The sequence below is a fragment of the Strix aluco genome, chromosome 12, assembly GCF_031877795.1.
Source record: "Strix aluco isolate bStrAlu1 chromosome 12, bStrAlu1.hap1, whole genome shotgun sequence".
Taxonomy (NCBI): Eukaryota; Metazoa; Chordata; class Aves; order Strigiformes; family Strigidae; genus Strix; species Strix aluco.
The window spans coordinates 6,289,562-6,316,256 of NC_133942.1; the positions used below are offsets into that span (position 1 = coordinate 6,289,562).

The following is a 26,695-nucleotide window of genomic DNA, read 5'->3' on the forward strand; positions in this document are numbered from 1 at the left end:
CCTAAAACATCCTGGTGACCCAGCCCATGACGACAGAGACAGGAATCCCAAGGGGATTTGCTGAAATAAAGACAGAAAATGGAGAAGCCCCATTCAACTAGCTGGCGCACGTCCTTCCCGTCATCCCAGTGCACACCATCCTCCTGCTCTCCTGCAGACCCAGCCTGAAACGTCTCCAGTGCTGGAATCCCAAGGCCAATCCTTGGGAGATACTTCCCCAGCAAACACAGCTCTCCTGTTCTTTGTCTCGCAAGCAGAAAAAAAATCAGCCTCCTCCCAGCTTGCCTTGAACCACCAACCGGCAGTGGCTGCGGCAGCGGTGGGCCAGCCTGCGTCCCGGCCACCTCAGTCGATGAGGAGGGGAGCGTGGCTGGCTCCGAGCCCGAGCTCCACGGTGTGCTGCACCCTTACACTCCTCATTTATCTCTTGCTAGCTCAGGACTTTACACCCCTGGCATCCACAGCTGCCTTTGCAATTACTTATTGATCACTTGTCAGGATGTTTTCTTTGCTGATGGGGCAGTGAAGCATGTGTAGCTAAAGAGAGAGAAAAAACATTAAAAACGAAGGAGCAGAGGTGTGAGGAAGGTGAGCAGCTCTTGCACAGATGTGATCGCAGCAAGAAACAGCCTCAGCAAAAACTGCTCTGAGCTTCAGCATCCTGCAGAGAGGACTGGGATCTCTTTCCCATCACCCTGCTCCAACAACCTGCCTGCCGAGGCTGAAAACTGCTCTCCAGGTTGTCTCTGGGCCATCCCCGGTTGTGCCTCCACCGTACGTGTCTATCCCTCAGTGGGGTGAAGCAGATCCACAGCCCAGAGCCAAACCAGTGGACAGCTGGGCCAAAGCCTCCCCCTTCCAGCGTCCTGGCCCCTCAGCCCACTTTAGAGCTCTTCACTGCCCCTGTGCATCCCCCTCCCCTTTTTTCTGCTCTTCTTGCTCTTTGGCTCAGTGCCTCCCTGACTTAATCCCCTGTGGCGCTGGGGGCACCACGTTTTGGGTGGAAGAGCCCATTGCGGCGAGGAAACGCCTTTGCGGGGTAGTCCCGCAGGCCGGCTGCTGCGGGTATCTGGTGCCAGCCAGGCGGTGTCAGTGCCGGAAGGGGATTTGCATCTTAAATACTTCTCCGTGCTCTTTTACAGCCTCAGAGCAACTGCCAGAGCAGATCAGGTTGCGGCACACCTATTCCAGGCTCCCGCCTCAGAGCAGCTGAAAGCAGATACTTCAGAAGGCTGAGCAAAATCCCCGGGCTGGAGAGTCATGCCTTCCCGTGGGTGAGCGGGAGCCGGTGGCCCTGGGGAAGCTTGTGGCTGGTGGGGCTGGGGGTGGGCTACTCTCTGGCTAACCTGCTGTGGGTCACTGCCTCGCACGGCTTGCTTGTGTGTCCCCACCGCCCCGAGCGAGGCACTGCTGGAGGGGTCCTTCTCAGCTTCTGCTCATTTCTCCCCTGCTTCTCACACCCTCTTGTGCTGTTTCTGGAGGGTTTGGGGCCAGGATAGGACATAGGGCAGCCCTTTGCACTGCAGCAGCCTGGTTTCATGCCCTTTCTTAATGGCCCATCCATTAATGAAGGCCCAGTGGAAATGCGGCGGCAGCTTTCCATCACCCAGGCCAGCGCTGTGCCTCCAGCCACCCCGTCTGCTGCCCACCAGCCAGCCTGGCAGCACCCAGAGCTTACTTCAGGCTCTCCCTCTTTGGTTTCTTTTTACCCATGTGAAGCAGCATGGTCCCAGGAGGGAAACAGCCCCCCCTCCGCCCCTGCTCCCACCCTTCCCTGACCATCCCTGGGCACCAGAAGGAGGGCAGTTACTACCCAGGTGGGAAAAGAGGAGGAAGAGGGAGGAGGTAGGGTGGGGAAGAGGGTGAGACAAAACCAAAGGGCCCACAAATGTGCACTGGACGCAGAGGGAATGATGGAGAGATGAGGAAATGGGCACAAACATGTTTGGCAAATTAAAGCTTCGCCCTTTGTTTTGCTGCTTTGCAGATAGCTATAGGAACACTTAGTGCAGAGCCCGGGGTCTGGATAAGCAACTCTTTTAGCAGCAGGAAAGGTTGTTAAATATTTATTTGTAAACCTGGAGTCTTTATCTCTAAAATGTAGTCAAGTTCAATAAAATTTGATTTAGCTGGAGCAGCTTAGAGGAGACGAGAGCACAGACTACAAGAGCTGTGTCTCGCTGGCTTTGTGTGAAGCTGGCAGGCCAGAGGTGGGGGCGAGCCCATGGCTGACCCACACCCGTACCCGTAGCCACACTGCAGCCCAGTGTGGGTGCCCAGTGCTGCTGGGACCAGGCTCGCTCCTGGTGCCCCACGGCACCGCAGCAAGGTCAGCTCCTGTGGGGACAGACGGGGTGGGGGACGTGCTCCCCTGGCCCTGCTGAGCCCCCAGAGCGCTGCGGGCCCCCCCGCCACGGATATGGCTTGCGTTGTCCTAAATTGCCTGTTGTCGTTCGATGCTCTCGAAAGCATCTGGTTCAAGGGTGAACGTCTCCCACACTGTAATTTATGGCTGCCAGGTGGGGGTTATAGCTGACTCGGGGATTTTTGCCGCTTGCTCGCTGTCAGCGCAGCAGACAGATCGCTCGGTGCTGAGGCACACCAGCCTGGCCCCAGCCGCTGGGCACCCGCGGGGCGGTGAGCAGGGGACAGCCAGGGGCAGCGGTGAGAGCGGAGGGCACGGCCAGGCCTGCTGCCCACCCCTTGGGGCAGGGAGGCAGTGGCAGCCTCGGGAGCACACCCAGGTGCCGAGCCTGGGCTCCCTCCTGGGTCATCGCCTGGGTTTGGTTTCCCTGGGGCTGATCCCCCCCCACGCCGGGGCAGCCTGTGACCGTCACGACGGAGCAAACCCCGCGCACGTCAGTGCTCACACCCGGCCCCGGGCTGCGTTTCCAGGCACAGGCCCAGAATAGCATCTTTCCTCGCAGCGCTGCTCCCAGCCGGAGACACTCAGCTGGTCCTGCTGCATTTAGCACTGCGGGAGCGCAGCTCCAGCGCACCCATCTGCGCCTCTCGGGCCGAGGCTAGCAGCTTCCCCGGGGAGGGGGTTGTACGTTGGAGCCCTCGTCCCCAGGCAGCAGGGTGGCAAGGACGAGTGTCAGTGGATGCCGTGGCTCTGGGCATGATTTTTGCTTTGGGTTGCACTGGTTTGCTCATTGCCTAAAGGCAGCAAGTCTGGCAGCTGCTCCTTTCTTATCGATTCTTTTTTTTTAATGTGCAAAATGAGAGTCACGTTCACGCCAGAGGGCTGCAGCTCTCCCTGGGCTGGCCTGGCCTGTGCGCCGCAGCCGTGTGGCCTGATCCTGCCTGGCAGATCCTGCTGGGGCCGTGGCCGGGCACCCTGAGGGGTGCTTGGGCACATTTCACCGTCCTCCTCAGAGTAAATCTGGGAGGACTTCAATTTTTGGAAAGCCCTTAGTGGCACTTTGTCTCCGTCACTTCCCAGTTTCCTGCAGGCAGCAACAGCTGCGAGTGGCCACTGCTGTCTCTCCCCCAGCGACACCAAGCCCCCTCCCCAGAGTTGCCCAAGCCCACTCGAGGTGGCCACAGCCCCTCGCCTGGCCAGCACCTGTGGTCCCAGCAGCGGGCACCATGTGGCAGCAGAGGTGGGACAGCCAACAGGACAGCCCTAACTTCGGGCTGAGCCGCGCTGATGCGACGCGAGTCCAGCCGCTGTGGGGATGCGTGATGGCTGCTGTAAAGCCACGTGTGGGTTGTTGACCTCAGCTCACTCAAAAATCACAATTCGAGTCATTTTTAGAAGGGCACCTTTTAATATCCACCTCACCTTGAGGCACGAATATTCCTCTCTTGAAACAGCCAGAGGTAAATGGGAACCAGAAGTGATTTAAAGCTCATCTTAGCCCCGAATTTTCCAGCTTATTCATTGTCTTTCTCCCAAAGCTCTTCTCTGACTCTGGCTATTAAGATTACGGATGTTTTTGTCAGGGATTGTATTTATCACGGATTTAAATTTAGCTCAGAACTAATAACATGTGAGGTGTGTCTAGACTTAATTCTACGCAAGTGGGCTTGTCTCGTCTTGAACACCATGCAGATTTTGCTTCATTCATCTATCATCACCTCTTTGCTTATATTTTAGCCATCGATGCTGCGCTGCTCCCAGCAGCTCTGGCCACTGCTCCTCTGCCGAGGCCAGCGCAGGGACAGCAGCACGGGACCAATCCCCTGCGTGGGTGCAATCCCCTTCCCACTGTTGGAGGCACCTGTGGCCTGGCGGAGGCCGGGGCTGATGCAGGAGCCGTGTGTGGGGCCCCACGGCAGTTCTGGGCTCTCACCCCCGCCCCACGCCTGGCAGGGACCAGCACGCGGCTGCACGCACGGGCAAAGCTGAAATTTCAGCATAGAACACAGCCAAATAAGGCCGGCTGCCTGGCACTCTAATGAGCTGAAGTCTTTTCAGCCCTGGTATAATTAAGCCCCTTAGACTGTATTTTGTTTTGTATGCAGTGTTTTGCTTTCTTTGATGGCTTTCTTAGCACGGCTGTGAGGAGCAGGAATTGGTTTCTGAGAAACACCGGCCGAGGGAGGCTGCGAGCGAGCCGGCACCTCACGGGCATTCACCGGCCACGTGCTGCCCATGGGAAGAGGCAGTGACAGCGGCGGGGGGAACCCCTGGCAGCTGAGCCCTGGCCGGGCTGCAGTGTGAGCGTGGGGAGCAAATCCACATGCAGCCCTTTGCCCAGGAGCTGCCACCCGGCCGTGCCGTCCCGGCCCCAGCACAGCCCCTCGGCAGGTCCCGGTCCCAGCCCAGCGGCAGCACAACAGTAGCGGTGATCCCGCTCGGATTTGTAAGGCTGCCCAGCCCCGTCAGCACTAGGGAGGTGATGACATGGGAGATGATGAATTGTAAATACCCAGCAAATGGCTCTTCGCAGCCTGGCCCAGGCCCAAGCGAACCCACTGGAAATGTTTCCACTGGAATGGGACGTGCTGGCCCGGGGCCGGCAGGAGGGAGCTCGGCACTGCTGCCAGGGGAGCTGTGCAGGATCAGCTCCCGGCACCGCGCCCCTTTGCTTAGGGGAGGGATGTGCTTTGGAGGGTCCCCAGCGACCAGCCCCGCTGCAGAGATAGCGGGGAAAGGGGATGGAGAAGGACGGTGAACTGGGAGGAAACCACGGGAGGATTTCTGTGGGGACTGCAGGACCTCACAGCCAGCTCGCCTGGTGTGCCAAGGCCGGGTGGTTTCCGAGACGGAGCTGGTGGACACTTTTATGGCCCGTCCATCATCCTTCATCCTTGCATCTTACAAAGAAATTTTGACTAATTTTTTGGGAACAAAAGTTATACTTGGGTCGTATATCTGTGTGAAATGATGAATATAAACAGATGCAATGGAAGTAATGCTCAGAATGCGTACCAGACCCATAAATAGTGCCAGAGCAGGGAAAGTAATGTACAGGATATAGAATGATGGATACAAACGGAGCCAATGGAAGTAATGTATTGAGTATATTCAGCGATAGCCATAAATAGCATTAGTGGAAGTAATGCAGAGTGTACACATAACAATGGATATAAACATGGTCCAGAGTAGCTGTACATCTAATATGCAATATTAATATGATTTGATTCCTCATAACAGCTTGAACAACAAGGAAATAAATGCAACGGTGGCAGCGCGACAGGGAGCGTTCGCTTCCGCCTGCCGATAGGCCGGGGCGGTTCTGGGCTGGGGCACGAGCCAGACCACAACCCCCGAGGTTGGTTCCCACGGAGCTGTCGCCCTTACTCCCTGCTCAAACACCCCGCTCCCAGCTGACCCCAAGTGGGGTTCCCCCAGATGCGCAATCCTGAGCTCAGCTCCTCTGCATTTGCAAAGCAGCCTTTATATTCAGGCTCCATCTACAGGGAACAGAATAATTTCAAGAGCTTAAAATAGGATGTAGATAGATGTGTTTAGTATTAAATTTTTTTTTTTTTAAGAAGCCGAGGAAGTGAGGTTTGTCTGACACAGATTCCTCAAGGCTTTCCACTCAAAGTCTGTGCACGTTCAGTCACCAAGTGGAAAGCTGGGGGCTGGGGGGGAGAGATGGTCTCGTAGCCAAAGGGCTGGATTTCAGCTCGAAAATGAGCAGCTCTGCTCTGCTTCAGCGGTGCCTTTTGCCTTAACGTCAGCTCTACCAGGATGGTAAACCTTTTGCCATGGCTGTGCCGGTCGTTTGCTCACGTCCACCTTGCTTTCTGTCCCCCGTGTTACCTGCAGGTGAGAGATAGGATGGTAGCTGGGGAGGCGAGTATGCGCAGCCCAATCCTGGCCTGCTGGCAGCCGATTCTCCTCCTGATGCTGGGATCCATCCTGTCCGGCTCCGCCACAGGCTGCCCGCCACGCTGCGAGTGCTCCGCCCAGGAGCGCGCCGTCCTGTGCCACCGAAAGCGATTCATGGTTGTGCCGGAGGGGATCCCGACCGAGACCAGGCTGCTGGACTTGGGCAAGAACCGCATCAAGACACTCAATCAGGATGAATTTGCCAATTACCCTCACCTGGAGGAGCTGGAGCTAAATGAGAACATTATCAGTGCCATTGAACCTGGGGCTTTCAACAACCTCTTCAACCTCAGGACGCTGGGGCTCAGGAGTAACAGACTCAAGCTGATCCCCTTGGGGGTGTTTACTGGACTCAGCAACCTTACCAAGCTAGACATTAGTGAGAACAAAATTGTGATCCTCCTAGACTACATGTTCCAGGACTTGTACAACCTGAAGTCTTTGGAGGTGGGGGACAACGACCTTGTCTACATCTCCCACCGGGCCTTCAGCGGCCTCAACAGCCTGGAGCAGCTGACCCTGGAGAAATGCAACCTGACCTCCATCCCCACGGAGGCCCTGTCTCACCTTCATGGCTTGATCGTGCTGCGACTGCGCCATCTGAACATCAACACCATCCGGGATTACTCATTCAAGAGGCTGTACCGGCTCAAGGTCCTCGAGATCTCACACTGGCCCTACCTGGACACTATGACGTCCAACTGCCTCTACGGGTTGAACCTGACCTCCTTGTCCATCACCCACTGCAACCTGACGTCCATCCCATACGTGTCGGTGAGGCACTTGGTTTACCTCCGGTTCCTGAACCTGTCCTACAACCCCATCGTCACCATCGAGGGCTCCATGCTCCATGACCTGCTCAGGCTGCAGGAGATCCAGTTGGTGGGAGGGCAGCTCACCACGGTCGAGCCCTTCGCCTTCCGCGGCCTCAATTACCTGCGCATCCTGAACGTGTCAGGGAACTTGCTGACCACCCTGGAGGAGTCGGCCTTCCACTCAGTGGGCAACCTGGAGACGCTCATCCTCGACAACAACCCCTTAGCCTGCGACTGTCGGCTGCTCTGGGTTTTCCGGCGGCGATGGAGGTTGAACTTCAACAAGCAGCAGCCCACCTGCTCCACCCCTGAGTTCGTCCAGGGCAAGGAGTTCAAAGACTTCCCCGACGTCCTCCTGCCCAACTACTTCACTTGCCGCCGAGCACGGATACGGGACCGCAAACCTCAGCAGATCTTCGTGGACGAAGGCCACACTGTCCATTTTGTCTGCCGGGCAGATGGGGACCCGCCCCCCACCATCATGTGGCTCTCTCCCCGGAAGCACCTCATCTCTACCAAAACCAACGGGCGGCTCACTGTCTTCCCTGACGGCACGCTGGAGGTGCGCTACGCCCAGATCCAGGACAATGGCACCTACCTATGCATCGCCAGCAACGCAGGTGGCAACGACACCATGCTGGCCCACCTGCACGTGCGCAGCTACTCCCCCGACTGGCCCCACCAGCCCAACAAGACCTTCGCGTTCATCTCCAACCAGCCCAACGAGAGCGATGCCAACAGCACGCGCGCCACCGTGCCTTTCCCCTTTGACATCAAGACTCTCATCATCGCCACCACCATGGGCTTCATTTCCTTCCTGGGCGTCGTGCTCTTCTGTCTGGTGCTCCTCTTCCTGTGGAGCCGGGGGAAAGGCAACACCAAGCACAACATTGAGATCGAGTACGTGCCACGCAAGTCCGACGCAGGCATCAGCTCTGCCGACGCGCCGCGCAAGTTCAACATGAAAATGATTTAACCAGGCGACAATTTGCAAATAATAATGGTGGGGTTTTTTTAAAAAAAAAAAAAAAGAACAAATGAACAAATAAAAAATAATTTAAAAAGAAACATTGCTACAAACATACCGACCTCTCTCCTTCCACCGCTCCCTCAGCCCCTGTCCAAACCCACTGCACCCGCACTGTCACCACCTCTTCCTCCTCCTCTTCTTCTTTATACCAGGAAAACATTCAGCCGATGTCTTCTGGGCTCCTGTGTTTGTAAGGACTTTGTCTGATGGACTCTGGTGTCAGATATAACTTTGAGAGGGAAAAACAACAGAGGGGGGAAAAAAAAAGAAAGAAAAAAGAAATAAAAATCAATAAAAAGTTACGAACTTTCTTCTGTAACTTTGATTTCAATAATTATGGATTTTTATGAAAACTTGAAATAATAAAAAAACCCTATTTCCTATAGATAGTTGGAATGCAAAATCTTGACTTCTTGATCTGTCCAGTCCTGTATCACTGGCGAGCACTCGCTTTCTCGCTGCGGAGGCATTTTCCAGCCACCTCACTAAGAACAGCCCCAGGCCAGGGCGAGTCTCCCGCTGATGCCAAAGGTTCACGCTCCCCCAAAAGGCACCTCCCGCAGTGTCTTGGGCCCTGCACAGCACCGAGAGGAGTTTGACTGTTTTTTCCCAAGGACCGGTTGTGGTTTTATAGCCAGTTCCCCTGCCCACCCACGGAGCGGGGCCGCAGCACTGCCCTGTGTGAGCGGTACGTAGCGTGGCGGTGGCTGCCTGCCCTCTGCGCGGTCAGCAGGACGCAAAGCCCCGTCGCAGGGCAGGCAGCAGGGCAGGCAGCAGGGCAGGCAGCAGCTCACCGTGCCCGCAGCCCCCAGGCTGAGAGCCAGCAGGGCCAGGCTAGGGCCAGGCTTTGCCCAGGCGTTGCTGGGGGTACCTGGGATCCTGCTGCCTCGCACGTGGGGAGAGGACTTTCTGCCTGCCATTGCCAGCAGCGCCGTGGTGTCCCCTCTCCGACTGGCACAAGCTGGCTCTTGTGCTCTGGACAGCTGTCCCTGTGGGCAGGGATGCTGCCATCCCATCAGCACCCTTGCTGGCAGCACAAGCAGGCAGCACCCTGCCTGGCCCTGCCCGCCCGGGCACCCCCAGCCCCTGGTACCCTCCAGCACTGCTCCCCACCCACCTGTAATGATTCTCATGGTGGTTTTTGGACCTGACCGCTGGCAGCCAGACTCACAAGCACCCTCGGGCACGTCCAAGGGAATTTGGCTTCCAGGTTTGCAGGAGACCTGGTCTGAAAAAAAAAAAAATTACATAATGTTCATAAACACACACGTGCACAGCCTGAGCCAGAGGAGAACAGGCACGGGGCTGTGGCAGGGAGGTGCTGCAGGCTGTAACACGCTGCCTGCCCTGGGGCTAGCTCCACCATGGCATCTGGTCACACCGTGGCCTCTGGTCACCAGGCTGCAACCTGCCTCTGCTCAGCTCTGGTACTGGGGATCAGGAGCTCTGGGAGGTTTGTATTGCCTCAACAAGGAAAAGGGAAGGAATGGGGGTTAAATCGGCCCCCGGGCAGGGCTGTGGGAGAGGGGTGACAGTGCCACCCTGCCCTGAGACCAGAGCTATGTACTGCAGCAGGACATGGCACAGGCTACAGAAAGCATCGGCATAAAAGTGTTGTACAGCAAATGATTTAAAAAGAGCAAGTCAGGAGGGCAACCACAGAGGGAGAGTGAAATTAAGAGAGAGAAAGCAATGGGGAAAGAGATGGCTCAAGTGACGCTTTGAAAATAAGAGAAGCACCATCGGACCAGCTCAGCCCTTCCCCAGATGGTTTGTGGCAACTTCCCAACCCCAGAAGGTGCAGAGTGGGGTGAAGGCCACAGCCAGCCCCCCACGGGGCCTTTCCGTGGGAGAAACAGGGCCAGTACCGCAGCCTGGGGTCCCCAGCACAGCCTGATTGCCCTTGGCTGTGCTGGAAGCACAAAACATCCCTGCAGACGATGGTAATACGGGCACTAAAGGTTTTTATAGGCACCACCACAGCAGCGGGTGCTTCCCATCCTTCCTGACTGCCACCAGGGCCAGTGGCACCTCCCCGGCCAGCGGCTTCCTGGCCTGCCCAGCCTCAGCGGCATCGCCGAGGTGGCTGAGCCGAGATTGGCGTGCTTGATTTGTAAAGCACTTAAGGAGTCTTCAGGGATCAAAGTCACTACAAGATGATAAAAAATAAGCGACAGGAACCTGGAACGCCAACAGGGAAAAGAATGGATTTGCTTTTCTTCCAGCAATGTGCCAATCTAGAAGAACCAACCTGAAACATCTGTGCTTGTGGGGAGGGGGGATCTTTCGCTAGTTTCAGCTTTCTATTCATCTTCAAACAAAACATTTTGTGTTCCTTTCTCGGCAGTGGGTTTCAGGAGCTTTGATTTGTTAGTTTCTCATCTTGAACCCATCTTTCCTTTATAACTTTGAAACCAAAACATTTTTTTCAAAGCCTTTTGCTTTTGTTTTGCTTTTAAAAAGAGCTGAAGCAAAATGCTTCTTTGTGAGCTTCTCCGCCCACCTGTGTTTAACCAACAGTTTCAGTGAGCTAAATATGAAACCACAAACAGCAACACACAAACCTAGGCCTGAAGCTGAAGGCAGGCACGCTCGGCCCCACCTGCACCACAGATCCTGCTCCAGGGACCCCGAGCACCGGTTTGGAGCAGCGCTCCCAGGGGAGAGGCAGGGACATCCAAGGCCTCAGCTCTCTGGAGGAAGATGCGAAGCCAAGCACGGCCGAGGAAGCCGCGTACAGCAGCACGTTTGGTGCAGAAATCTCTGTTTGAGCCCTGTTGCCAGGACTGAAAATAACTCAGTGGCTCAACAAATGGCAGAGAGATGGAGGGGGGTCTCCGTGATCCTGGACAGCTATTAACACTGGCAATCTGAAAGAGCTTCTTAATTGACTCCAGTTATCCTGTTTTAATGCTGTAATCAAAAGAGCTAATTCAACACACACAGATTTGAAAAAAAAACCTAATAACCAAGTCCAACAAGGTATTTGCAGCACACTACAGTGTTTCATCAATCAAAGGGAGGAATCAAGTCTTTCACTGTTAAAAAGAAGCTTTAAAAAAAAGAAAAGGGGAGAGAAAATTATTTCTTTCCTGTGTAACATCTCAGGCTGTGCTAGCGCAGGATTTCTCCCAGCCCAGGACCTGCCACCCAGACCCACCACCTCTGGCTGCTGGAAACCCTGCCGGGGGAAGCCCCGCTGCCTGCCCTGCATCCCGGCTGCGGCTCACAGTCCCTCATTAGCAAGTTTGCCTGGTGCTCTGTGGCACTGCTGCCTGCCACACAGTTTATTATCCACACTGATTTTTTTAATCTTCGATGCTTTGTGAACTGGATAATTTTTTTTTTTCAGTCACCATGTGATTAAAGCAGACGGATGGAGCAGAAGAAAAGCATCTCAGAGTAGCCGGCATCTCAGATCAGTAATTTTCATGGCTGGTAAAGATGGGGAAAAAAACCCCAAAGAATAAACTCTCTCTCTCTCCTTTGCTGAAATTTACAGTATGTTTCTACTGCCGTTTAATCAGGGGTGAGAGAGCAGGGGCTGGGTTCCAGCATTGCTCTTCAGGTAACCGTGGGCCGTGTGTCAGAGCAAGGCAGTGCTTTTCACTTGTTTCTTTTAAATAAGGATAAATACAAAGCACTTTATAAAAGAGCTTCAAAAAGGTAGCGAAAAACCCAGGAAGAAATGTGTTTAGGGCATGGAGGGGCAAACCTGCCTCACCTCCTCTGCTTCCAAGACTGGGAGCCCCATGGGGATCTCCATGACAGGCCCCATGTGTTGGGACGAGGCAGGGAGGAGGACAAGGGGTTATTCAGCACTTCTGACCTGGGCACATCACCCGCCGCAGGCACGTCCCTCCCCAGTAGGCTCCACATTCCCCCCACGCCATGGGCTGTGGCTGGCAGGTGCCTGGCTCTCCCCTTCCACCACAGAGGCAGGAGCAGAGTTACGAGCACCCTGCGGGAGACCCATTTGTACCCGCCGACTCCCCGCCCCTCCTCATCAATCCCTGTGCCCACTCAGCCTCTCTCCCCCGATGCTCAGAGGCTCGCAGAGCAGCGCAAAAGGCCAGGTTTGAGGCCAACACCTTTGCCTACACCAGGGTGCAGGGGACCAGAGGAGAGGGGTCGGGCTGGCCCTTCGCCTCCCTGCGCCCCACAGCCCCCCGGTTCTCTGCCCACAGCCCCTGGCTGTGCTGCCCAGGCTTGCTGCCTTCCCCTGTTTCTATCAGGCCTTATCGCGCTTAATTTTACTCCTTCTCTCACTAACTGCCCTCCCTCTCTTATCTCTGCTTCAGAGTCAATTTTTTACTCTCTCCCTTTTTTCTTCCTTATCACTCGCTCTTCCCTTTTTTTTTTTTTTTATTTATTTTTTAAAATACTTTCTGCCTTCTGAGCTTCTCCCTGGCTCTCCTGCCATTTTTCTCTGTCAAGTGCTCTTCTCTCCCCATCACGTCTGTGCTTCCCGCGGTCCCCTCTCTGCACACACATTTCTCCCCCACATCTCTGCCTCCCTTCTCCCCTGGCAGGGTCTCATCCTGCTCCCTCCACAGCAAGCAGCACAGTGGCACAGAGGGTGGAGGGAAAGACTTTCTGGCTTCATCTCCTTTCCTCCTTTCTCCCTTTTCCTTCCCACTCTTCTCCCACCCTCCTGCCTTGTCCCCCTTTTCCCACCTCCTCCTTCCTCACTCCCCACGTGCTCCCTGGCCCTGCCCGGCCGGTTTGCCATGGGAGAGTGCACGGACTCTGCAGCACTGTCCCTGCTACCAAGTGTTTGCAGGACACGGCAGAGGAGAAAGGCTTTGAGGTGCAGGAGCTCAACACCCCACAGGAGACGGGTTGGGGAGCAGCCCTCCTCCCCAGCTCCCTGGCTCTGTCATAGGTACATGCAGCTCCTCCAGGAAAAAGCAGGCCTATTGCTTTCCTCTCTTTTTTCTGGGTCTGTATCTGCATGCTTATGATAGATTTACTGTGATTCTATCGGTTTATGATTAAAACCCATAAATTTTACTAGGCCTTTTTCTTATTTTCCATAATCCGCAGGATTCAAGGCAATCAAATCTTAACTGGAAAGCATGGGCTGTGCAGTTAGGTCCTGGTGTAATGGGGAATGGTTCATTTCCCAATCTACCCCCATTACTGGTGGTACTAAAGAAATATTGCCCTGCGAAAGAGATTTTTCCTCAGTTCCCTTTAAAACAATGTCCTTACCTGAGCAAAGGATCAGAGGAACAATACGAACCTCAACTAAAACACAGTGCCCCGGCCACTGCTGTTTGTTCCCATCCTGAGGTTTCCGAGAGGATTTTCCCAGCAGACTCGGGCAGGTGCTGAGGGTCTCAGGGTGACCCAGCCTGGGCAGAGCAGGGTTGCAGTTGTGGGTCCCTGTCAGCTGCTTCGTCTCAGCTCCCCATCACCAGGCAGCGGGTAGCTCCAGCCCCTCCGGAGACTTCATCATGTGCCTGTTATGATCCAGGTAATAAGACATTTCATTCAAATGAGCAAATTTATTCCAGTGGCACTTTAATAACAAAATCAATAAAACTACACTTCCCAGCAGGGCTTTATCATATGCTAAAACTGCAGCATATTGCCTGGATATACTAAATTCTCTCCCTGAAATAAAGTGCAAAGTTTAGAAGACAGATGACACCATTTGCGGCACTAGTAGGATAATACCCTAATAAATCCACGGCCACCTGGGCACTTCAGAGTTGTCACACACTGCACTTGGTGGCCACTGAGAACTTCCCAATGACAGCAAGAACAGGGATGAGAACTTTGTGCTCCTCAGGCTCACGGTGCAGGTGTAGGGAGCGTGGGCTCTGGAGGACACCCCTGTGCCAGAGCAGCGAGGCATCCACACACGCAGACCAGCCAGAGCAGACTGCGTACATGGGAGCATCATGGAGCCAGTTACCAGGGGGGGTTACCTTAGCTGTGGTGGCTCTATCTGAAAGAATTGGCTCTGATGGGGTGGGAAGGCGAGTGTTCAGCTTGGGGACCTGCTGCTCCATGCCACAGGGACCGGGCTGGCCTCTGCCAGCAGAGCTCCTCTGTGTCACCACTAAGCTAGAAAAGAGATGGAACAGTCAGGAAACGCTGCTGGTCCTGCAAGCCCGAGAGTCAGCAGCACCCCGGGACAGGCCCGAGGAAGCACCCACGTAAGCAGGCAGTTGCTGCCCTGCCCCACGTGCGGCTGTGACCCCTCTGTGCAGGATTCCACCCTCTGAGCCCTGCACCGGGCTCTACAGCTGCGCTCCCACAGACCGTCCCTCTCGCTCCCTGCCCACCTCGCCATCCCCCTCAATTACCGCTGGCCGCTTCACCACCGTTCCCCCTATCATTACACTCCAGCACCTTGCCCGACGTGAGATTATGGCTCTTCCCTCCTCCATATCCTTCCCAGACCATCATCCTTCAGCTCTCCAAACCCTGCCCTGCTCCCAGCCATTCCCGTCTGCCAGTCAGCCATGTCCCACCAGCTCTCTCCTCCTCCTCGTCCCTCCAGCTCGTGCTTCCCAAGCCTATCAGTGTTTCCCAGCCTTGAGTGCTGTGAAACTAATTAGCTCCCTACAAAGATTGAGGAATAATTAGGGACTCCACTGAAAGCATGAAACTAGGGCATCTCGCCTTAAATAAACGCGAGGAAGTGTCTCTCCGCTCTGCTGACGGCCTGCGATTGCTTCAAGCAGATGATTACACGACTTACCGTCCCTTGGCTCCCACTCCAGGCATGTTCACCAGAGGTGCCTCTGCCTCCATCTGGATTTTTCGGCTCATGTCCCTGCCACTAAAGCCGATCCTCCCCAGAGCTCCATGGCTAGCCAGGCACCGAAGCAAGCAGGCAGCTTTCCTGGAGATGCTGGGGCTGCTGGTTGGGGCGCTGCCTTCTCAGTGGTCCACCATCTCCAGGTCTCTCTGAGGGAAAGCTAGAACCAAGCATGGAAAAAAAACATTTGCAAAATTTATATTCCAGTTGCCTCCACTGGGTAGAAGAGACACTAAAACAGCCTTTCCCCTGGGCAGCTCCACCATGATGGGCAGGAGTCTGCCCTGCCCCATACTGGAGTCCCTAAAGAAGAGGGTGATACAAGAGGAGGAGGGTCTGGAGGCTGCACAGCTCCTCCTTGCTCATGCACAGACCACCCTGGGGACTCAACTTGGGCATGCTGAAGTCCCCTGGTGACACGGAGGGGTTCCATGCAAACCCGTGTCTACCCTGAGGAAACACCCATCCCTCCTGCCTCCTCGAGATGATGAGCAGGAGATGGAGTCAGAGGCAGCCCAGAATGAGGCATCTCTGACCTTCAGCACTCGCTCATCTCCCTGGTATTGCAAATGATCCCTCCTCCAGCCATTGTCTGTGCCTGAAGTGCTCCACACAGTTTTGTCACTTACTAATGATATTTAATAACAACCTGACACTCAGCCCCTGCATCTCACTCGGAGACCTGAGGCAGCTGTGCCGGAAGCCTGACTAATGTCCCCAGCCATTTGTGGAGGAGCGGTGCTTGCTGCCTCCCGGGGCAGGTGGGACAGGGTGTGGGGAGGGAAGCATTGCTTCAAGCCCTTCAGAAGAGCCTCTGCAGCTCCTGCTCCCTCTGAGCCTGCTCAGCCCAGGCTGAGCATCCCCTCCTGTCCTCAGCCCACCCCTCCTGCCCTCGCCCATGGTGAGCAGTGCTGGCAGCCACAGTGGGAAAGGACAAGTTGTCATCTTAGGGACCGACCAGCAAAGGACCTCATGGAGATTATGGCACATTATCTGAAGCCACAACGCCTGCCATCAGAGGTTTTGTGGCCTTTATGGGTTTGGTTTGTTCTTCTTAGGGTTTTCTAGTGCCTCAGATCCACAGCTGCAGAAGGGAAGGAGGGGTGGGAAGGGGGTCCTAAGTGGCAGCCTACATCAAACCTGAGGACACTGTTTCAGCATCAGGTCTGGCCAAGCTGTGCTGGAGAAAGCAAACCTGACCCTCATCCAGCCACAGCTCCTCCTCAGTGGTCCAGAGAGGTGAGGTATCAGGCGTCTGTCACCCACAGGACATTTCCTTGCCATACCCAAGGACACAGGCTTTCTCTTGTGCGAGGGTTCAGCGACCACGGAAGGTCTGCACCCCGAGAATGGCCGTGCTGAGTCAGCCCCAGAGCCGTGCACCTCAGGAGCGTGTCCTCAGCCATGGCTGCAGGCAGGTGCCTATGGCAGAGAGAAGGCCCAGGAGAGTACAGAATAACCCTAATAACCCACCTTCTGTGCAATCCCTCCCAGCCTCCGGCAACCTGAGGTTAGAGAGCTTCTGAGCCACACAGTGCCTCTGCACCATTTTCTTATTAGTTCTTAACAAACCTTTCTTCCTTGAAGTTGTCTGATTGCATTTTTTAATCTGCTCATGCCCCTGGCCTGCAGCAGCAGTTGTAGCAGTGGGTGCCACCCCCAGATCCTGTTCGGTGCTTGGTGCCACCAGCAAGGTGCTCAGCACATCCTGCGCTGTGCATATGAAATCTCTGCTGCAAATGCAGTCCCGCTCCTTTGTTTCCACCTCTGAAGGGTTAAGGATTTGCAGAGAGCAGGTGAAGCTCGGCAGAACAGGCAGGGCTGCCTGGCTGCCTGCTAAAGCTGTATCTGCACCAGCAAATGGGCTGAAGCAGCTGCTCCCTTCTCCTGGGTGACTGCTTAAAGGGACAAAGCCAAGGTCGATTAGACCCAGCCCTGGACCTGCCTTTTCTTTCTCTTTCCTTTTTCCCAGGGCTCACAAGTGTTGACAATTCAAACAGATGAGGATTCAGGACAAAAAGCAAGAGTGAGGGCTTCAAACGCCTTCATTTAACAACCCTTCCCAGGCAGACTGGCAGGACAGCTTAGCATTGCCTTTTCCACTACAGCTTGCCTGCCTGTTGCCACCCGCTCCAGAAACCATGGGAGAAGAGACCCAAAGCTTTTTAATTTCCCGTGCTGCTCTTTTTTTGTGTAACCAGATAGCATGGTTTCACACTCACTGTGTCTGCTCACAGTGTATAAATCCTTTGTGGCAGAGCCATTTTAGGGATAAAACCTCCACCTGTGACATCTTACATCAGGCTGAAAACAGAGGCAGGGCCAGGCTGTTTGCCCTGGAGCAAGTGTCCTTGGTTCTGCCCCAAGAACCAGAGAGCAGAAGAGTCCCTGGGCATTGCTGCAGCCTGGCAGAGGGCTGCTCCATGCAGAAAGAGGCAGGATTAGGTGGGGAACGGGCTGCAGGCTCTCCACCCCCCTCCATGGCAAGCAAGCCTCTCTGATGGGATGCTCTTGAAGCGAATCTGCCAAATCCATGGCCCAGGTGCCTCCAGGCACACGCACCCTGAGCTGTCAGTAAGGCTGTGCTGTCAGGACCCCAGTGACAGCACCGAAGCTGAGAGCATTTTCCAAAAGCAGAAGTGTGATGAGGAAGAAGAGACACCAAGTCACCTCAGACAAACAGTCTTGCCCAGCAACAAGAAGGTCTGGCTCTGGCACCTTCAAAGCAGCATGAGAAGCACCCTGAAAGACTGGGGTGGGTTGGGGTCTGTGTAGAACAAGGAGGTTCCTTCTGGCACCAGGCCCTCACAGATGGGTGCTCAAGGCAGCAAACAGAGGTGTCTTTATCCTGCAGTGCAAGCGGAGCTGTTCTTGTCTTTCAGACACACACCTAATCATTTTTAAGATCTGTGCCTCAGAACTATCTTTTTGATAAAACTAATCACAGGCTTAAATTACAGATAAATACCCGATATTAAAAGAACAGTTTGAAAAGGAGGAAAGGGGTAGTTTAACGGTGCTCATTTTCTCTGCTTTTCTATAGCACACATCTTGGGCTATTTAACTGTAGAGCTTATGAAGCTTCATTCTGACAACTCTCCTTTCTTTCAAATGTGGCTTCCACAAATGTTTCCCCTGGTTTCTTTACCCGCTATGCTGCTGTTAGCTGTATTATTGCAGCAGTCACCGTATCTCCAGCTGAGACTAGGAAGCAGGCATGCAAAGAGCTGTATGAAAACACAAACAAAGGAATAGACCTGGTGCTTAAAAGGCTGGACCCAAAAGCATCTACATGGGGAATGAGGGACACCTAGGTGCCCACAAGGGATCTGGGCTATAATAGCTCAACAAAGAAGAGTAGCTGAAAAAAAATCAAAGCTGCAAGTGGCTCAAGAGCCAGGATGAGGACAGCAGCCTGTGCCAGCATAGCTCTCCAGCCCACACCTCTGCTGGTCCTTGTGCTGCCAGCCAGGACAGAGCGGCTGCTGTTGGGCTGGCAGGAATGATCCAGCTCTAGGTGCTTTTAAGCACCACACAATCCAGGCTCACGCTGGCTTCCTCTGCTCTGTGGGGAACAATGGCTTTGATCAACAGAAGATTGCTGAGTTAATTGTAATGATATTCTAATAAAGCTGGGGAGATTAATTACGGCTCTTTATCAGAGCTGGCCCTCTGCCAAGGGTTTGCAAAATTGTTTTCCTCTGTTTCTTGTCATTTGAATTTAGGAGAAGAAAGGAGGAAGTTGGGTGCCTTTTTTTCCTCCAGCACTCAGGAGTGTGGCCTTGTGCCCTGCTCACGCTCACAGCTCGGCACATTTACAGAGGGGAGCAGGGAGGGTGCAGACAGAGAAAGCAAATGGAGAGTGACAGAGCAAACCAATTAGACATGATGCAGCACAATTACGCTCCTAGTCAATAAGTGGGTCGGTGCAGAGAAGTACAAAGGGACGAGGCAACGGTGTGTGGACCACAGACATCGCTTCATGCAGGGTGAACCCGGGGCACATTACACCTTTCCAGGCCAGGAGGGACAAGACACACACAGTGCTCACCATGAGGGCTCACAGCGGTGGCACTGACAACGGGCAGAAAAGCTTCATGGCCTTCATTCTTGCTCGTACCACACCGGCACAGAAAAGCAAGTGTCCGGAGAGCAGCCAGAGCCCTGCTAAGTGGCCTTGGGGAATGTGAGACTCAAACCTTCCTATTTCACTTGACAAATAGCTGTTCCTTCCAGGGAAGATTTAGCAGTGTCCAGGCAGGTGAGAGACAGACCTGCCGAGGAACGATCCAGGCTGGAAGGCAGCAGATCAATCAGGCAGAGCTGCCTGCTCTCGCTCACGGAGAAAGAAGAGGCCCTTCCTGCAGCTGGCTGGCACGCAGTGTGCTGGCGGAAGAGGCTGCAAGTCAAACCAGAGGGGGAAATGTGCTCCTCACACAAACCAGAGAGAAAGCCGAGGATTAAAATAATAAAATGTACTTTTAAGCAGGCAGCAGAGAAGTACCGGGAAACTTCGTACCAACAGGTCAGGGCTTACCACTTTGAGGAGTTAAAATGCCACCACCTAACCCACAGCCTTCAGCTCTCCGAGGGCACCCATGCCACTCCAGAGGCATTTTCCTGAATGGCTCTAGGAAGATGACACATTGCTACTGCTCATGAACCATGAAGACAGAGTGGGAGTCTAGATTAAAATTTTAAGTATTATTCCTACCAAACAGAACCTATCCAGGTTTTATGCATCTGAGACATGCTCACGCAGGACCAGCCCCGTGGGGCCCCTGCTCTCCCTGCAGCAGCGGGACCGGCACGCAGCACGGTGCTTTCTGCTGACCCCTTCCCCTGCCAGGCACAAGCTGCAACACTCACCTGCGGCTGCCGAAACGCAGCCTGTGCTGGGGTGGCACACAGCCATGCTGCTGTCTGCCAGCCCGTTGCGTGCCAGCTTCGGCCAGTGTCACTGGAACAGAGTGGGCTGGCACAGCAAGCCCAAATGTATTCATCTGAGCTGAAAATCTGGCAAGAGTAGACAGTGAGCAGCAACCTCCAGGTGCAACACGGCCACTCACAACCTCCGACTGCCTTTCCAAAGCAACACGGGTGCACCAAGCACTTTTCACCTGCTGAAGGACCAGAACACAACGGGAACATCCTCTGTGCTAAACCAGAGGACTTACAGCAAGGTCACAACACAGTAAGAGAAGGGTCTGTGTTTTCTACCATCGCCCTGATAACAACCTAGATGATTCTTTAGGGTTTTCAATGACCCATAAAAACTATCTCACATCTGAAATGTTTGCTCCAACTGAGAGGAAAAAATGCTGATCTAAATACTTTTCTCCGGGAACATGACAGAAACAATTATTCATTTAGGCTTTTGTAAAGACTATTGAGTTTGGCAAAATGTTGCTCCAGGGGTAAAATAACTGGAAAAAAATGTCAAAAACATTTAAAAGCCTTATTGTTTTTAGGCAAGGAAACTCCAGTTTTCCCATTTTGGAACAAATCCTTACACTAAATGTGAGTTTATCTTAAATACAAAGAAATAAACAAAACAGAGAACAGGTACCAAGAAGATCAATACCGAAAAGCAAAGTGTTGCAGAACTGTTTTCATAACCTTCCATCCCAAGAAAATTTGTCCTTTTATGCCAATTCTGGGTGACCAAAGTATTTCAGCAGCTCAAGATATTCCTTAAGAATAAAATCTCATTTCCAGTTGCCTCAAGACCTTACCCCTGCCTGGGACGGGCCTGGTACCGGCCCCTCTCAGAGGGGGGATACAACTGGGGGTGTGCCCAGCGGCAGCCATCCCTCCGGCACACGCTACACGAGATTACCCATAAATAAAATCATCGGCATCGGCTCTCGTGTTCATTTCACAGGCGGCTGCTCTGCTGACAGGTTTCACACGCTGCTACTGTGTCTTGTCAGCTTTATACTCTCAGGCCAACGCCAGCTCACCAGCTCCGATGTATATACATAAAAATAAATGGCTCAGAAACCCCAATAAAGTGACAGATAACATAATGGGACCTGGCTTCAGAAAATAAGCTTGTTTATGGAACCTCTGTGCCTCCAAATTTGATTTATGTCATGCGGGCTATCTCTCAGCGAGGGTTTGGGGAGGACTTGCTTCCCATGGGTGGTGGGGGGACAGCTGCTGGTTGAGAGCTGCCTTTAGGGCTCCTGCCCCAAGACTGGCACCATTAGTGTCAGGAGCAGAGAGCAGAGCTTCCCACAGGATTGGGTTGATGTGATCTTCCTCCAGCTCCCACAGGAGCTCAGCATTTTTGCTAGCAGCCGTCCCAGCCGGGTCTGATACCCGCCCCACCGGCCCGCCTCAGGGAAGCTCTCCTCATCTGCTCTGAGCCCTCTCCCACACAACTCCCTCCCTTGGGCTTTCTGGGCTTGCCCATGCTGTCTGCAAGCTGGAGGTAGCTGCAAAGAGCTCAGGGCTTCAGCAGCCAGCAGAGCATATGAAGTAAAACCAGACAGTGCCTAAAGGAGAGCATGTGAGCTTCAAACAGGAGAACTCTTGATGGCATGAGCAGGTTCTCCCAGTAGCCCCTTTGCTCTGGGCTGCAGATGGTCCTTATTCAATCTCTTGTTAGAAGAGCTTCCTTGCAAACAGGGATAATCCTTCATTTGATGTTTGCTCCCTTGGATATCACTGTTCACAGCAAGCACTGCAATTTGTGTTTATTCTTGCCAAGCCATGTTTATTCTTGAGCCGCTTTGATTGTTACAGTGAAGGCTGGGATGGCTCTTTCAGTCAAAGTGCCTGTTTCCAGGGGGCTAATAATGAGAGTCTTGTCAATCTTGAGACACAAGGGAAAAAACCACAGCCCCTCCTCTCACAGAAAACAATCAGCCGCTGCCAGACCCCACGCTTCGTACTTCTCAGTCTTTGATATGTGGCTTGAAGATCCTTAGCTCCAGCCTCAAGCAGACGTGCCACCGGGACACCAGCCCCAATGTCTTTCCTGTAGAGGAGCGTAGAGGCTCTCGGGAAAAGCCTCACAGCCACAGTGTATAAATGCCTTGAGACACGGATGTTGGAACAGCCCAGTGCCACACACAGGATGGATGCCTGGTGCGGGGTGAGCCTAGCAGAGCCTGCATGGTGGAGCTGGGCTGCTGGGACAGACACACCAGAGCTCCTGCCCCAGAGGAGCTCTTCAGAGCAACCCACGGGCCCAGAGAGTTCAAGCTGCAGATGACGGGTCACGGTAATTTGCTGCAATTTCCTACACCATGATTACAGAATCACAGAATCATCTCAGTTGGAAAGGACCTTGAAGATCATCAAGTCCAACCATTAACCTAGCACTGACAGTTCTCAACTACACCATATCCCTCAGCGCTATGTCAACCCGACTCTTAAACACTTCCAGGGATGGGGACTCTACTACCTCCCTGGGCAATCCATTCCAATGCCTGACTACCTGTTCTGTAAAGAAATACTTCCTGACATCTAGTCTAAACCTTCCCTGGCGCAACTTGAGGCCATTCCCTCTTGTCTTATCACTTATTACTTGGTTAAAGAGGCTCATCCCCAGCCCTCTGCAACCTCCTTTCAGGGAGTTGTAGAGGGCCATGAGGTCTCCCCCAGCCTCCTCTTCTCCAGACTAAACCCCCCCAGTTCCCTCAGCCGCTCCCCATCAGACCTGTGCTCCAGACCCTGCACCAGCTCCATTGCCCTTCTCTGGACACGCTCGAGTCATTCAATGGCCTTTTTGGAGGGAGAGGCCCAAAGCTGAACCCAGTCACCGAGGTGCGGCCTCACCAGTGCCGAGTACAGGGGCAAGATCACTTCCCTGTCCCTGCTGGCCACGCTATTGCTGATGCAAGCCAGGATGCCATTGGCCTTCTTGGCCACCTGGGCACACTGCTGGCTCATGTTCAGCCAGCTGTCAATCACCCCCCCAGGTCCCTCTCTGACTGGCAGCTCTCCAGCCACTCCTCCCCAAGCCTGTAGCGCTGCTGGGGGTTGTTGTGGCCGAAGTGCAGCACCCGGCATTTGGCCGTATTGAAACTCCTCCAGTTGCCCTCAGCCCATCGCTCCAGCCTGTCCAGGTCTCTCTGCAGAGCCTCCCTACCCTCGAGCAGATCAACACTCCCACCCAACTTGGTGTCATCTGCAAACTTACTGAGGGTGCACTCGATCCCCTTGTCTAGGTCATCAATAAAGATGTTAAACAGGAGTGGCCTCAAAACCGAGATTGATGATTGATGATTGATGATTGATGCACCCAGCAATTTCTGTCCTGAGCCCAGGCTCCCACGTGCAGAGCAAATCCCCAGCTAACTGCTGCCAAGCATGAACGTGAGAGGTAGGGTTACCCCTGCAAATGCAGGATCACATGCACAGACCTGCCATGGCAGAGCAGGGGAACCTCAGGCTCAGATGGCAACCACATGGCTCCCCATCCCTTGTTCCAATCTCCAGGCTTTCGTCCCATTGAGATTTTAATCAAACCTTACGTTATGCTGCCATTTGTCTGGGTCTTAGTACGAAGGAGAGCTGTGGGGGAGGTTTCCCCTCAAATTAAATAATTAAAATGTTTTTCTCAGGCTAAATAATTTTAATTTTTTCCCCCCAGCAGATCAGTGGCAATAAATATTTAATACATTCCTTGCTTCACTGCATTCAGCATGTTGCCATTTTAGAAATCATTTTATTGTGTGTATTTTTCTTCTTTTAATTACAGTCACCCAGTATCAAACCACTTCAATAAATAATCAAAGGCAGGGGAGAGACGGGGCAGCCGTGACGCTTCAGGAGATGCGTGCTGTGCTACTGGCACAGGGAGCTATGGAAAGGAGGTATGGAGGGGAGCTATGGAGGGGAGGTACGGGGGGGAGGTACGGAGGGGAGCTATGCATCCCATGCTGGCAGCCACCGCAGCTCCTGCTTGGGGCTGACAGCTGACCCCCACCTGAACGCCACAATCCTGGCTGCAACCAGCTCCTTCGGGGTTACTGAAATAAAGCCTCAGAGAGGGACGTGGTGCTTGCCAGCTCCAGCGCAAAGGTCCATCCAGCCAATATCCTCTCTGGCAGGGGCCAGCAGTGAATGCCAGGGGACGGGTGTAAAAGCTGGCCAAGCGTGCACTGATACTTCCCCAGGACGCTCCTCCAGCCGCCGGCAATCTGCGGCTGAAGGACTTCCTGAGTCAGGCATCCTATCTCTCCTTTAAAAGCTCTCAATGGATTTTTTTTTTCTTCCAAGAATTTCTCTGATTACAAGGATAGCCCAAGTGCTTCTTAACTGTTCTCTGTCCAAACCAGCCCCTGATTTCCAGTGCCAACAGGTAAAGATGCCCTCCATGCCAGCAGCTGCCGGTGATGCTGGGTGTAGTGAGCGGGGACTATGAGGGAGCAGATGTCAGAAACTGCCCCCCATGCTGCTGGAAGCTGGGAGCCCCAGCCCTTCACTGCATGGCCAGATCCCGCTGCTCCCACAGCCATTCCCCCCCAGCCACCCGGCTCATGGCCCCAGCGGCCTGGCAGGGAGAGGGTTACCATCTCCCGCAGCTGTCACCACAGCCAGCCTGGTGAATGGGATTAGCAAAAATGAATAGAAATACTACATGAAGCTAATAAGATCTGAGGGGAGTTCCTTAGACAAGTTGATTTCCAAATTGGACCGACTTTAACCTCACATAAATAAAAATGAACGCTTATAAAATATGGTGGAAAAATCCATAAGGGCAGATGAAGGCATTGATGCATTTTTATCTCCCTCCTGCACTTGCAGTACAGAGCGGGGCTCCACGTGCTGCTCAGGATCACCATGACCCTGCCTGTGCTCCAGATTAGCCCAGGCAGGTAGTGTTTGGGGCTGGACTCGATCTGCAACAGCAAATGCTTGCCCTGGGGTGTCCCTCAGCCACCAGCAAGCTTCAGGGTCTGGGAAGCTCCCCTGGGCTGGCTGCCTGCACTCTCCACTCCAGGCATGATGCAGCAGGCATCATGCAAGAAGGGGCAGGGGCTCAACCTGCCCCCCATCAGCACTGAGCTGTACGAACCCAGCGCAAAGCAAGTCTCCATCTCTGGGTGCCAGAGAAGGTCCCTCTCTGGTATCCAGACACCTCTTTTCACTAAAGCTGGAGGAACATAACGTCCCCACCCAGCCTGCCAAATTCAGCTTGAATTCACCACTGCTTCCATAAAGCGTGGCAGCAGGACAGACATACGTCACACATGCACAGAGCCCGGCGGATCTCATGAGCTTGTATTTCTTTAGGCAACCACTGTGATAAAAGGCCCTGCCCCAAAGGTCTTCAGGCTAAGCAGAAGATGAGAAGGACCAGGAGAAAGCAGGGTCACTGCCTGACAGACAGGTGGTTCCCACACTTGCACCCGAGCCATCGTCACCAATCTGGGAGAGAGGCTGGCAAAGGAGGGGTGAAGGGCAGGGACACATTTCTTGCAGGGTGCATCTAGGAGCTCCTCTTTAAGCAAGAGGCACCGGGGCAGAAAGCAGAGAGCTGGGAGACACAGTGAGTGCTGGCAGAGGCTGTCACCAGAGGCTGACTGACAGTGAGAAACCACATGTGGAGAGGGACTACGAGGTTAACAGGAAAGAAAGCTGTGAAAGGCCTGGAGAGCAGAGACAGGTAACTGCTGTTTGCCAGCAGGAACCAGCACAAGCAAGTAAAGCATGGGTGACACAAGCAAAATGACAGGCGAGGAAAATGATCCTTGCAACAGAGCTCTGAACAGGCAGGAGTGGGAGAAGATTGCATTTGTCAAGGCCAGAGAAAGGGATGTTGAAGGAATTGAGCCATGAGACGATGACACTTCGGATGAGAGTTTTAGCCGTACCTTAGCAACCCGACACAAGGGAATGAAGCAGGCTGAGCACAGCCATCTCACCCGCAGGCAACACCGAGCTGGCCCTTGGATTGGGGTAACCTTCATTTACCCACGTGGAGCTTGCACACGGATGCTGAGATCCGGGTCCAGGCAGTGCAGGAGGTGATGGCAACTGAGGACAGGCTCTGACGAGCCATTCCTGAACATAATCATCTGTTGGCATGATGAAGAAGATCTTCAGACAGACAAGACAAACGAAGAGGTAGACAGAAAACGAGGAAAGATGATTTGGGTTGCCAAGGGAGGACAGGTCTTCAAGAGGTCTGTGGGACGAGGGATCAGGAGGAGGGAAGTGTTCTGCTGGTGCAGAGCTGTTGCCAGGGAGAGCTTATCAGCATCAGGGAAAGCAGGGCACAGGGCCAGCCCTGCGCTGGAACCAGAGGAGCAGAGCCAGCCACCAGTCATCGACAGCACGTTCAAAAAGCTATGGAAATTGGGGTGGAAAAAGGGGTGGGGGAGAGCTGATGGGGTCTAAGGTAGAAGGGAAAAAAAGCAGGCCTGTCTGGGAAGATCAAAGGGAAAAGAGGTAGGGAATTACAGTGCAAGGAAAAAGTCACTGCACCCCCCTGCAAGCTCAGCCAAGCCTCCTGCAGGCCAACCAGGTGAGAGGTATCAGGAGGCAAAGCCCTAAATACTGCTCAGAAATACTGCTAACAGCAGCAGCTGCCCTATGAAAAGGGGTCTGGCCTTTGGAAAATAACGTGGGCAATAACAAAGTGGAGCAGCCTTAAATATCCATTTCCTCCACATAGATAACACTGTCTATAACTTTGGCTTTACAAGCAAATATTTACAGGGCAGAGAATCTACAAAAGATAAGTGAAATAACTTCTGGGCTGCTTGGCACAGAGACCAGAGCTCAGAGATGAGCTCTTTTTGCCTAAAGTGAGCAAGGTCCCTGGA

General features: G+C 53.8%; 2 protein-coding genes across 6 annotated transcripts in view; one reads left to right on the forward strand and one right to left on the reverse strand.

Moving 5' to 3' along the window:
• The window catches only part of LINGO1 (leucine rich repeat and Ig domain containing 1), a 167,862-nt gene extending 159,343 nt beyond the window's left edge, over positions 1 to 8,519 (forward strand). For 4 of the 5 annotated variants that reach the window (XM_074837475.1, XM_074837474.1, XM_074837473.1 and 1 more), the window contains one exon: positions 6,227 to 8,519. In XM_074837475.1, the coding sequence (XP_074693576.1) occupies positions 6,239 to 8,080 (1,842 nt within the window). In that variant the 5' untranslated portion in view covers positions 6,227 to 6,238 and the 3' untranslated portion in view covers positions 8,081 to 8,519. Of the gene's footprint in view, positions 1 to 1,137; positions 1,275 to 6,226 lie in introns of those variants that run through there. The other variant, XM_074837477.1, reaches the window with a different exon arrangement.
• Positions 8,520 to 14,073: 5,554 nt separating this feature from the next.
• Positions 14,074 to 26,695, reverse strand: part of HMG20A (high mobility group 20A) — a 183,782-nt gene continuing 171,160 nt past the window's right edge. Inside the window, exons 11-12 of the transcript XR_012624804.1 lie at positions 14,850 to 15,069; positions 14,074 to 14,209 (exon numbers count right to left, since the gene is read on the reverse strand). The gene's annotated coding sequence lies outside the window, so the exon portion shown is untranslated. The remainder of the gene's footprint in view (positions 14,210 to 14,849; positions 15,070 to 26,695) is intronic.